The sequence below is a fragment of the Panthera leo genome (genome assembly GCF_018350215.1).
Source record: "Panthera leo isolate Ple1 chromosome Y unlocalized genomic scaffold, P.leo_Ple1_pat1.1 chrY_random_Un_scaffold_80, whole genome shotgun sequence".
Taxonomy (NCBI): Eukaryota; Metazoa; Chordata; class Mammalia; order Carnivora; family Felidae; genus Panthera; species Panthera leo.
The window spans coordinates 331,522-344,153 of record NW_024962234.1 but is presented as its reverse complement, the minus strand read 5'-3'; the positions used below and the strand labels follow the sequence as shown (position 1 = coordinate 344,153).

Genomic DNA, 12,632 nt, shown 5'->3' with positions numbered 1-12,632 from the left:
TGCAGAAAGGGATTCTAATCTATTTTTGACTCCAACTAGTATTCTTATTATTGTGATTCTAAATTCTGGTTCAGACACCTTGGTTGTATCTGTGTTGGTTAAATCCCTGGCTGTCATCTCTTTGTGCTCTTTCTTTTGGGGTGAATTCCTTTCGCGACTTTTCGCTTACCAAGTTCACTTCTCCACTCTGCATACCTGCTGAATTCTGTGGTTCAGGTTGTGTGGATTGTTGTGTTAATCCTCCAATCAGTTTTCTAGGTGTGTAGGATGGTTTAGTGTTGGTCTGGCTGTATTTCATGGACGCAAGACACACAAAAAGCTTCCATGGTGTTCCACCATCTTGGCTCCTCCCACCCCCAAATTTAGATTTAATAAAAGTGGATTTCCCCCTACTTATTTCAGTTTAACATTTTGACCAGGCTGATAGTTGTTTGGGTAAATGTCTTTTGATACTTGTTTCCTGGGAAGAATTGAAAGTAAGCTTTTTTCAAATTTTTTTTTTTATTAAAAAAATTTTTTAGTGTTTTATTTATTGTCAAGAGAGACAGAGAGTGCAAACTGGTGAGGGAGCAGAGGGAGAGGGACACAGAGAATCCAAAACAGGCTCCAGGCTCTGAGCTGTCAGCACAGAGCCTGACACAGAGCCTGAGCTCACAGACTGTGAGATCATAAGCGGAGCAGAAGTTGGATGCTTAACTGACTGAGTCATGCAGGAGTCCCAAAAGTAAGCTTTTAAAATAAAGATTACATTTGTCCCTTGACCTCCAGGAAATGGAAGGTTGACTCAGAAAGGAAGCTGCTATATGGGCCATCCCTCTTCATACTCATCTAGGATGATGCCCTACCAAACCAATGAGGAGAACAGTTGGAAAAATAATGAGGCAGCATCTACTGTATGGAGAAGAACCATACTTGTATTTTGGGTAGTAAGGTCTGCAAAGTCAAAGAACACTTAACTTTGTAGCGGTCAGTTTGTTTCTCCCTGATTAATCTACTAAGGAAATATGCTTTTAAATCAGAGATGTTTGGTCATAGATGAAGAGAAGGGATTGTTAGTGAGAAGCAACAACTGGGGCATCTTTACAGGAACCCACATAGTAGCAACAATTTTAAAGCACTCAGTGTAGAAGTTTATTCTATACCAGTAACATAAGTTATTTTGGATAATAAGGAAGAAAATATGCAGCAGGCACAAGAAGAGGAAGAACATCGTAGAGAAGCAACTGCACGTTTCCAGTTTACTTTAAGTGAAATTCAAGCACAGCTGGAACAACATGACATACACAATGCCAAACTCCGCCAAGAAAACACTGAACTAGGAGAGAAGCTGAAGAAGCTCATTGAGCAGTATGCACTGAGAGAGGAGGTAAAAGTGTTTTGTTCAGTGACACAGGATCTTGTTACTATGAAAACCTTTTCACCATTACTGAAGACTATTGTCACAGGACATTATTTTAGAGCTTTTATGTATGCATAGTAGCAAACAGTCAGGAATTTATTAGGAAAATGTTAGACACAGTGTAAACTAAAAGACTGATTGGGATCATCACTGATTGACCCAGGGATCTGTGGATTTGGATATGTGAGGTATATCAAGTGGTACTTGTTTTCCATGTGATACTGGAAGATAGCAATTTTAGTAAACAGACTGTTTTTTTCCATATCCAGTCAAAGAGTAAATAAATATTTGGTGCCCAAATATCCAATATCTCTGACTTCCATGATAATCTATCATAAATCTATGATAATACAATCTATAGTACCATTGCATTTTACATAGTATAACTTTTGGCGGGGAGAGAAACTTCTTTTAACTAAACACCCACCCTTCTTGGTTGCCACAGACACAGTGAAGTTAAGGTGAGTGTACAGTGAATCATTTATGCCTGCAGAACCCGATCACTGCAGTTATTTTACAAGCTAGTCTGGAAGTTCTGTGATGTCTACCTTAAACGGAAATTGGTGATAGCATGCTCATTAGTTTTCCTTACTTTCTGAGCTCAAGTGTATAGGCTAAGAGCTTTGGGTTTTCCAAAGGGCACATTCCTCTGCCTTTGTTATATTTTAAGGGTAGTAAAATGTTCAATTATGTGTGTTGAACTCCTTACATAAGTATATTTAAACTGCTAATTAGAAAAGATTGGTGACAATTAAAAATGGTTAAAATGATAAATTTTTAAATGGTATATTTTACTACCAGAAAAAGCCCCCAAATGAAGCGAACAACAATGGCTATGTAATTTATCCAGTTTCAATTCAAAGTTTAGGTTGTTTTAATTTACAGTTTTACTTATATCCTTTGAAAACAGTTTAAAGATTTTGAGCATTTTTCTAACCATTCTCCTTATCTTTTAACAGCAAATCTGTGTTTCAAGCAAATCCAAGATGTCATATTATTTCAGCCAGCATTATTTGAATGCATATCTTGAAAAGACAAGACTCTTTTGAAGCAGAATCACAGTACCATTTTCATACCAAAATATTTATCAGTAATTACTTTCCCAACCACTTCATCATTGCTCACATTTTTCTATTCCCCAACCCCCTTTTGAAAATTCTTTGAATCAGATCAAAAAGGTTTATACATTTCATTGGATGTTATGTCTCAAGTCTTTTTTTTCACATATAGGTTTCTGTCTCTGTATTTCCTCCTTGCAGGGCATTTATTGAAGTAAATTTTGTGAGGCATATAGAGTGGATTTACTTTTCACTAAATTTGTTTCATAAAGCCCTCGTTTTCTTACTTTGTTTTCATTTTGTTGTTGCAACAAATGACACCCGACTTCATTATTAAAGTGACAAATTTTCAAAGTGTATATTCAAGTTACATTACCTGTGAGCCTTGTTTGTGTTAGGTATTACAGAAGTGTTTCCTGTGGGGAGAGGGGTGGTGGTGGTGGTGTTGAGCATATAATTTAATGATCTAATATGCAGTCAAAGACAAAAATGTAACCACTCCTCAAAACTTAATTAGATTATATATTATTAACTACCATTTCTTCCTATCACATGGAATATGGAAACTAAAAAGTTTTAATGTTTTTCCATCAGAGAAGGGTGTTCTGATGACTTTATTTTACAGAAATACTACTTAACAATTTACTTTGGATTTGACAGTAACCTCTTTTCTTACCAAGGGTCTAGTATGTTCTAGACACCAAGCACGTTAAATATATTAACCACTTTATTGATTTTTACAAACACTTTAGGAGGTACATGTGGGGTTGTCCATGTTTAAGGATAAGGAAACTGAGATTCGTCAAAGGGCAGAATTTGTCCAGGGCCATCCACTAAGCCTAGATTTGACCCCCGGCCATTCATACCATTATATTATACTACTGTCTGTACTGAGAAATTTGGGAAAATTTAATTACAAGAAAATAATACCCAGGAATTGTGTGTGTGATGAATGGTTTCAAGTTTGATCTCTTTACCCATCTTTTTTTTTTCTTAATAGTTTAAGCCTAATTTTCAATGTAGAGCAGAAACAGGCAACACAAAGCTGTTGATTGGGTTGGATGGACTCAGGTTAGGGGCCAGAGGGAATCATGTCTGCAAGTGCAGAGTGGTTTGCAAGGTGATGTGAGTAGATGCTTTTGTGTGTATGAGCACAGAAAGCTCCAACGTAATTAGTTATGGTGGTATGAGCAGGAATAACAGGCAAGTAAGTTATTGTAACTTGTGTTGTATCTCCTAACCTATGTATACCCTTTTTCACTAAGTGATAGAAGAAATTTTATATTTTCTATAGCATATTAATAAAGTGTTCAAACATAAGGAACTGCAGCAACAGCTTGTGGATGCCAAGCTTCAGCAAACAACAGAGCTCATAGAGGAAGCTGATGAAAAACACCAAAGAGAAAGAGAATTTGTAAGTTCTGTGTCCTAAAAACATTATTGCCATAATTGTAGACAAAATGATTTAAAACACTTAAATTCATTCAATATTTACATAGAAATGGGGATGAAATTTGTTTTTTTAATATCAAGATGTTAGAATGCATTCAACTTTCCTGGTAAAACTTTCTTATAAAACAGACTTGGAATATTAGACCAAGTTAGTGGAAAGATATGAACATGGTGATTTTATCCTGTGTACAATATTATCTTGATTTTTAGGTAATGATCACCAGATTCAGGAATGTGGCAGATACTGGCAAATTAGGCCTCCACGGCTACAGGCAATTAAATTTCATACCAAGTTCACCGAACCTGGGTCTCCTAGAGCCTGGTACATTTTCTCTTAAATAAGTAACTTGAAAATAGGCACACTGTATTTCACTCATCTGGTATAATTTCCCAGTAAACTTTGCAGAATTTTCTATTTCCTTAATCGTGCATCATGGGTAAGTACTCATGTTATTTTTCCTGTCAATAATTGGTGAACATAGTGGAATATCATGATTAAGACATGCAAATCAAACTCTATATGCTTAAGTTAAATAAGCATATATTTATGGACTGTTCCATTCAGCATTTTACATTTTATTTTAGTGATCTAGATGCTGAGGTAATCATGGTATGGACCACTCAGGAACTGAATGGTGAGGAAATGAACAATGCATACTAATAAGTGTGAGTCTAGGATTTAGAGAGATGGATTTTGCAAAGTATAGACTTTAGTGCAACCCAACAGTGACATTTGATGTATAATTGAAGGAACTGTTTCATTTCCAACATGGAGTAAAAAGTGTGTGCATGTGTATGTGCATACATAGATACATATACATAAACATGCACATACATACATGTATTACATGTATATATTTTCTTGTTGGTTTGAAAACCTTTAAGACTTATTTGCCCCATGTATGACATTTTTATGTCAGTATTCAAAAACAATTTCACAACTGCCTACTGTACAACTTCACTATATAATTTTCTTGAAAGCGCAGGTGTGAAAACCAGACCCTCCTCTTCCCCATTTGAAAAAAAGTAATCTGAAGCCTAATCTGTTTCACTGCTTTGCTCTCTCTATATGCTTTCTAAACTGGCTCATCTTGCCTCTCATGGTGTTAGCAACATTACCACCTTGATAATATCAAGATTTCCATCCCTGTTTTGTGTGTCTGAGGTTACATGCCTGATTTCTCCTACTATTTGACCGTGAGTTTTATAAACCTTAGTATGCCTCCAGGGTACTTTTTTTCCTTAAGCAGTTTAAAGATTTTTCCCACAGTCCTAAGTGTTAACAAGTGCTGTAGATCAAAGATGGAAGTACTTGACAATTTGGTATAATAGGATGTTTGACCTGTGATTGTTGCTAAAATAGAGGAAACACTAAGCCTAAATAAGTATCTGGTCATTTGACATTTTAGTCATATGTGTAATTACTATTAGTATTTTCCCAGAATGTTTCTGTTTTCTAGTTATTAAAAGAAGCAACAGAATCGAGGCACAGATATGAAGAAATGAAACGGGAGGAAGCACAATTAAAAGAGCAGGTAACTTTACAACAGGGGATAGTAGAATTTATGAATCTTCTTGTTCCCAGTGAATGCCAGCTAGAACTGAAAACTAGGTCTTTTGACCTCTTAGAATGTTCCTCTTATGGTAACTAACTCATCATGAGTTGACTAGGACTTCTCTCAAATCAGCACCGTGAGTCTTGTGTCCTCCAAAACCCCTTAGTCCCTAGCAAATCTGGAGGGCTAGTGAGCCTGTTTTCAGTGTCTTCTTTCTACTATTCTAGATATTTTCTCCTGTGTCTTTTAAAGTTTGTTCCATGAGGAAAGTAAAACAGGGAGAAAATACATATTTTGTTGTATGTGTAGTTTTTAAAATCTTCATCTGCTTACAGATGTGTGTGTGTGTGTAGTGTTTGTTTCTTTGTTTATTTTTAATATAATTTATTGTCAGCTTGGCTAACATACAGTATAGACAGTGTGTTCTTGGTTTTGGAAGTAGATTCCTGTGATTCATCATTCATTGCTTAAATACACACCTAGTGCTCATCCCAACAAGCACCCTCCTCAATGCCCATCACCCATTTTCCCCTCTCCCCTGCTCCATCAACCCTCAGTTTGTTCTCTGTATTTCAGAGTTTCTTATGATGTGCCTCCCTGCCTCTCTGTTTGTAACTCTTTTTTTCCCATACCTTTCCCCCATGGTCTTCTGTTAAGTGCCTCAAGTTCCACATGAGTGAAAACATACGAATCTGTCTTTCTGATTTATTTCACTTAGTATAAAACCCTTCAGTTCCACCCATGTTGCTGCAAATGGCAGGATTTCATTCTTAGTACAGTAGTATTCAGATGTATATATAAACTACAATTTCTTTATCCATGCATCAGTTGATGGACATTTAGGCTCTTTCCATGATTTGGCTATTGTTGAAAGTGCTGCTATAAACATTGGGGTACAAGTGCCCCTATGCCTCAGCCCTCCTGTATCACTTGGGGCAATTCCTAGCAGTGCTATTGCTGGGTCAGAGGACAGTTCTATCCTTAGTTTTTTGAGGAACCTCCACACTATTTTCCAGAGTGGCTGCAGCAGTTTGCATTCCCACCAACGGTGCAAGAGGGTTTCCTTTTCTCCACATCATCGCCAGCATCTGTAGTCTCCTGATTTGTTCATTGTAGCTATTCTCACTGGCGTGAGGTGGTACCTCAGTGTGGTTTTGATTTGTATTTGCCTGATGAGGAGTGATGTTGAGCATCTTTTCATGTGTCTGTTAGCCATCTGGATATCTTTTTTGGAAAAGTGTCCAACAATAGTCATGTCTTCTGCCCATTTCTTTACTGGATTATTTGTTTTTTGGGTGTTGAGTTTCGTAAGTTCTTTATAGATTTTGGATACTAACCCTTTGCATGTGTGTTTTTTCAGTGAAAATTGAGATTCTTTGTTTTTGAGTTCAGCCTTATGTTGTCCTATTTCAGTCTCCTATATGGTTGCTTTGTGTGGAGTAAAGGAAGCAGATACTGCATCTCACTTCAAGAAAAGACAGAGGAAATATTGTGCCTCCCTCTCTGAAAGTTTACTAATATCTACCTGTATTTTTATAGACAGGAGCAATTAGGTATTTATCCATATAATTTATTCTTTTAGTTAACCAGGGTTACATTCTCTTGAAAAACATGTCACTTGTTGAAAACTTTATTATGGAATGTTTAACATAATGATTCTCTTAATTAGTCCTAAAATTCACTAATATATTAAGACTGCACACGTCTTCATGAGCAACCAACCCTTCAGAGTCCTCTTTATGTCTTTGGGAACAGTTTTTAGTGGGTTATCAGTGATAAAACTAGCCTAACTTACAGTGAAAATTGGAGAAAAGTCAAATATGAGAAGGCTTTTGAGCTTTCCAACGTAAGTTATGACCAAGTGGGCTTGCTTCTAGAAACTTTAAACCTGTTACTTATTAGCCCTGTAAGGACACTCAGAGGTGCATGTAACTGGAGAAAAGAATTGACGTGGAGAAGGTGTACAAAGTCTATAAACAGCTTTGGAAGATGTTCATTAATTGTGGGGGGGGGGGGTCATTGACTATTTCTCGAGTGCAAGTTGTCAGGAGGCTGCCTTACCAAGCTCCCAGGCATCTCGGAATCTGTTGGATTGTTCTCATTGCAGCTTCTTTTGTCTGTGATCTCTGAAACCCTGGGCCATGTTGCCTGATCATTAGTTTCTTCCTTTGCTACCACATCTCCCTTTCCAAAGTCCGTAAATGTGGCTGTCCTTGGTCTCATTCTATGCTGTTACCATGTCAGTTTCCACCATTTATTGAGGATAGATTCTAATTGGTGTGTACTGACATACTGTTCTGTAATCCAGGCATGTGCCATGTAAGGCCAGGTGTGATGGTAGTTGTCGCTTACTAGCCACCTACTGTGGGCCAGCGTTGAGCACTCAGATGGGACAGTCTGCCTGGACCATGCCTAGACTGCCGTTAACTTCTAATGCCTCTCAAGTGCCCAGACTGCTCCCTTTGTCTCCCTAAGCAGCACCATTGCTCCATCTCTAGGTCATTGGCCCTGCCAGTAGGGACTCTTCCACACACTGCTTATAATGGAGGCCTCTTGAACTTGCTCCTGAGTTTGTATTCAGCCAGGCCCTTGCCTTCCTGTTTCTGTGGGCATGATTTGGTCATCCTGTATTTACTTTGTCTATTCTTTAGCCTTAACGTGTTTTTCCCCATATGGCCCATGCCACAAGATTACTGGGTAGACTGGGTCCATCATACTCTTTCCTATCCCTTTCCCATTCTTTTCATGTGGTTCTGTTTAATAGTCCTCAGATAGTACTGGTGCAAATGGAAAGGTAATTTGTGCTATTTCTTGGCATCTGATTGTCTTTCATTCTTTTTTGCTTTTCTTGGGCAAAACACTGTATTGCACAGAAATACAGAGCAAAGAGGCATGCTCTTTCCTCATCCTGAGCATAGTGTAGGTATGTGTTGTAGTACTGTTACATATAATATGTATATGTACACATATGTACACATATATATGTATAATATTGTGTAGGTATGTGTTGTACTACTGTTACATATAATATGTATATGTACACATATGTACACATATATATGTATAATATACATATATATATGTACACACACACATATATATATATATTATATGTTTATAAATGTATAAATACATTTATATTTAGCGATGGTCTCCAAAGGGATTCCCCCACCCCAATGTGCATGAACCAATTCAGCCCAACCTCAAGCCTAACTCAGCATTCACCCATGTAAACGTTTCTGTTCTGCCCACTGCTAGGAGAGCTCCTCCTTCCCTTCCCCCAACTCCCTTCTGTGACTCAGAATTCTGAGTTCTGAATGTGACTCAGCATTCTGTGTTCTCTTTGTGCTGCTCAGTTAGCATTGTCTTCCTAGATAAAATGAAAAATAATAATTTTTAAAAAGTTCCTTGAAGGTGGGAATTAAAAGAAAAATTGGTGTCTCTACATGAATTTAGCTTTCCTTTTTCTCAACTATACTCTCACTAAATTCTTTGTCCTCCATCCAAACCATTTTCAACTTGTTTTCTTTTCCTGCCTATATTAAGGAAATATTTAGCCTTGATACCAAGCTAAGAACGATGCAAGCTAGTGATCTTTTTCCAAGAATAGTTTTTCAAATGTGAGGACAGGGGATGCTGCATAAAATGGTACATTTATATGAAATTTATAGTTATATGAAATGTTTAGTTTTTATTACAGTTCATGGAGTACAGATCCTTAACATTTGAGTGTTTTAAACATTTGCAGTTAGATTAAAACAACAAGATTTCCATAAGTTTCAGAGCATTTCAGTGGGTTAGCAAGAATTTAAGCCACGTATTACGTGTGCCCAAAGGTTTGCTGATGCATTTCTTCTTCTTTGTAGCACATGTAATAAGTGACTAATGTTTAGCCACATTGTGTTCCTTTGCAAGTCTTTGGGATTCTAAATGACTGATCTGGAACTCAGAATGTTTGATACCTTCTCTATTTCTTTCTCTCTTGCTCGCTCTCTGTCTCTCCTTTCTTCCTTCCTTCCCTCCCTCCTTTTCTTCCTTCCTCTTTCCCTTCCTTCCTTCCTCCCTCCCTCCCTTTCTCCCTCCCTTCCTTCCTCCCTCCCTCCCTTCCTTCCTTCCTCCCTCCCTCCCTGCCTTCCTCCCTCCCTCCCTGCCTTCCTCCCTCCCTCCTTACCTCCTTATCTTTCTTTCTCTCTCCCTCTTTCCCTCCCTCTCTTCCTCCCTTTTTTTTTCTTTTGTTTTTTTTTTTTTCTGTTCTTTTCTGTTTTCTTTTTTCTTGTAGCTATCTCTTTATATGGATAAGTTTGAAGAATTCCAGACTACCATGGCAAAAAGCAATGAACTCTTCACAACCTTCAGGCAGGAAATGGAAAAGGTATTTACATGAGTTTAGTAGAGTATTAGCATGAAGTTTGTATGTCTTAATTTTAAGCATAATAATGACTTGGATGAGTTTATATTGAATGAATGTAATATTTTTGTTTCCTGATCTTCACCTGGTATATGCAGGCATTTTGCCCTGAACTTACCCCAAGTTGCTCAGGATATTGATACTCTCAAAATTCTATCATCATTGATGATAATTCTTTTATTAAAGATAATGTGTTGTTAGAAATAGATTTTCTTTTAAAAGATCACCTCTGATGATCCCTGACCAGTTCTTTCACAAGCATTATGTAAATTATATTTTAAAAATGGAGGCCAAGGGAAGTGATGATATATTTTTGGTTGGAATAGATTAGTTCTGAGGATCTAGTTATGCTGAATGTATTTTTACACTTCTAATATTCATCTTTATACATGCAATATACGGGGACACACATCCTTATATAATTTTAAAATACTGCCAAAATTCAGTGTAGAAAATGTTTGGCATTATTTCAGCTCAGAATATGGGCTAAGTGTCAATTTTAGAGTACTGTTACCTGCTTCTAACCCAGATAACAAAGAACCATCTTAGTATGTGAGGCTGAGTTCAGTTATTGCGTTGTATAACCTCTTTGGGGCAAGCTATTAGAATGGAATTTCCCTTTCTAAAAGTGGGATTTAAAAAGAAAGCATGGTCAGTAGACAAATAACAATGCTGGATTGTTACTAGAATTTACACAGTGGTTGAGAGCACATGCTCATTAGTCAGATTTCTTGGATTAATAATCCTGGGCAGTCATTTATGGTAGCCCTTGGACAAGTTTAACTTTTCTGTTCCTTCATTGTTAAAAATGGGAATAACAAAAGTATCTTCTGTACTTCAGACACTGCTTAGCCATGTTAAATTAAGTACTCCAGGTACCACCATCAGGGAGTTTTACACCCAAGTAGCGTGTACAATTCAGTGAGCAGCAGGTGTTGTGCCTACGAGTCTTTTCAGCTGAGTGCTCCAGTGGAAGGGAAGTTGTTCTGTCTTCACAGAGAAGGTGTTAGCTGTACTGTACCACTTGAGCATCACAAGGCAGAGCAGCTTAAGATGGGGACTCCCTGGAACACATTCCTCTCTGCTGGCGACTGTAGAGATCACAGTTGTCAGCAGTGAAGTCTGATCTTCCATGAGCTCCTCCTACAGCCTTGTCCCACTCTGGGACTTTGGTGGGGAATTAACTGTGGCACAGGGTATTGGCTCTGCCTTATCCTAGTTTCCCTTCACAGTGCATGACACAGTATATCTACTTGGGACAGTGCTTGATGTGCAGACCAGCAATAAAGGAATTTTGGAAAGATGGATGCTTGAGGGACATAATAACTGAATCTAATTCTGAATTTCTGAGAATTGGGATCCTGTCGCATTTATTAAGAACACTTGTTTTTACACCCATTTTATCTTTAATAAAAGCTGAAATAGGATAGTCTTGTGAGTTGTGAGGATGAATAAAGCTAAGGATTTAATAATTTTAATACCTTTCCTGATCACTTACCTAAATTATCTGGCCTCTACTTCTGATACTGATAGCATTTTAAATTCTTAATCTCCTTAGAAGCTGAGAACATGTTTTTGCAAAAATCAGATGAATTAGTTTAATGTACTGTCTCTACAGATAACTCAAGAACATAGACTTTTTTTTGCTATAGGATTTAGGAAGAAGGTGGTTCTCTCCCTCTAACTGAAATAGTTAGCAGTACAATCTGATGTGAAAGCATTCAGAGTGTGGTGGTATTTCAAGTTTCCATGTGCTGTTTCCTCTGAAACTGAGGAGATCAAATTTCTTCTTCTCATAATACGAAAACTCCTTCTACTTTGGTTCTTGCTGCTGCCACCACGATAAGGGCTTCTGTTAGCTCTGCTCACAATAGACAGGCATAACTGCTTTTAGCAAGACATACACAGCTAGCATCTAGTTGAGGATAGTGCACTGATGAGGGAAGGGAGGAACATTATACAATATTTGAGGGGTGGGTCAAGGAATGCAAATTAGAATTTAACTTTGCCATTGTGTTGATTCACAGATGACAAAGAAAATTAAAAAGCTGGAAAAAGAAATGATAATGTGGCGTACAAAATGGGAAAATAATAATAAAGTACTTCTGCAAATGGCCGAAGAGGTGAGAAGGTTTTACGTGAATGCATAGTGAATGCTCATTGATTTCAGTACTAGGGCAGGCTGGAACTTCCGGTTTGCTGAGTAACTACAGGTTTACTTACGTGGTCTCTTTCCTGTGGTAAGTTAGGTTCTCTTAGGTGAGGTATCAAACTTCTTTCCCAATTAATTAGCTCTGAGTTGTGATGTGGACACCTATAAATTGAAGTAGATTTTGCTGTCCACTATAGCAAACTTAGCTTATACAGACTAAGGCTTGTTAAACAGGATACTATTCCCCATCAGAGCTTTTGATTCATTACATCAGAGGTGTGGCCTGAAGTTTTGCCTTTCTAAATGTGTCCAGGAAGTTCTCCTGTTGGTTCAGAAGGCACAACTTGAGAGTCACAGTTTTGCAGGGAAGACACCTTTATTCAGATTTCCCATGGAGAGAGCACAAACTTTTAACTCAGTTGCTTTCTACCTTGACTTGCTCATCTCCGAAAGGCAGCAAACTACTTTTTGTAAGGTTTGCTGCAAAGAAAGCTGAAGTAAGTGTATTCCATTTGCAATTACTAAATTTCTCAGGTTCATAAACTTCATGGGACTAGTTATAACATTTCATGAAAGAAAGTATTAGGGTTTCAAAATGGTGGAAAGG

General features: G+C 37.6%; 1 protein-coding gene across 2 annotated transcripts in view; it reads left to right on the top strand.

Annotated features, from left to right (window-relative positions):
• Positions 1–12,632, top strand: part of TXLNG (taxilin gamma) — a 53,910-nt gene that overhangs the window by 38,532 nt on the left and 2,746 nt on the right. The window contains exons 4-8 of one of the 2 annotated variants that reach the window (XM_042926819.1): positions 1,172–1,366; positions 3,752–3,871; positions 5,370–5,444; positions 9,745–9,837; positions 11,901–11,996. In XM_042926819.1, coding sequence (XP_042782753.1) covers positions 1,172–1,366; positions 3,752–3,871; positions 5,370–5,444; positions 9,745–9,837; positions 11,901–11,996 — 579 coding nt within the window. The remainder of the gene's footprint in view (positions 1–1,171; positions 1,367–3,751; positions 3,872–5,369; positions 5,445–9,744; positions 9,838–11,900; positions 11,997–12,632) is intronic. The other variant, XM_042926820.1, reaches the window with a different exon arrangement.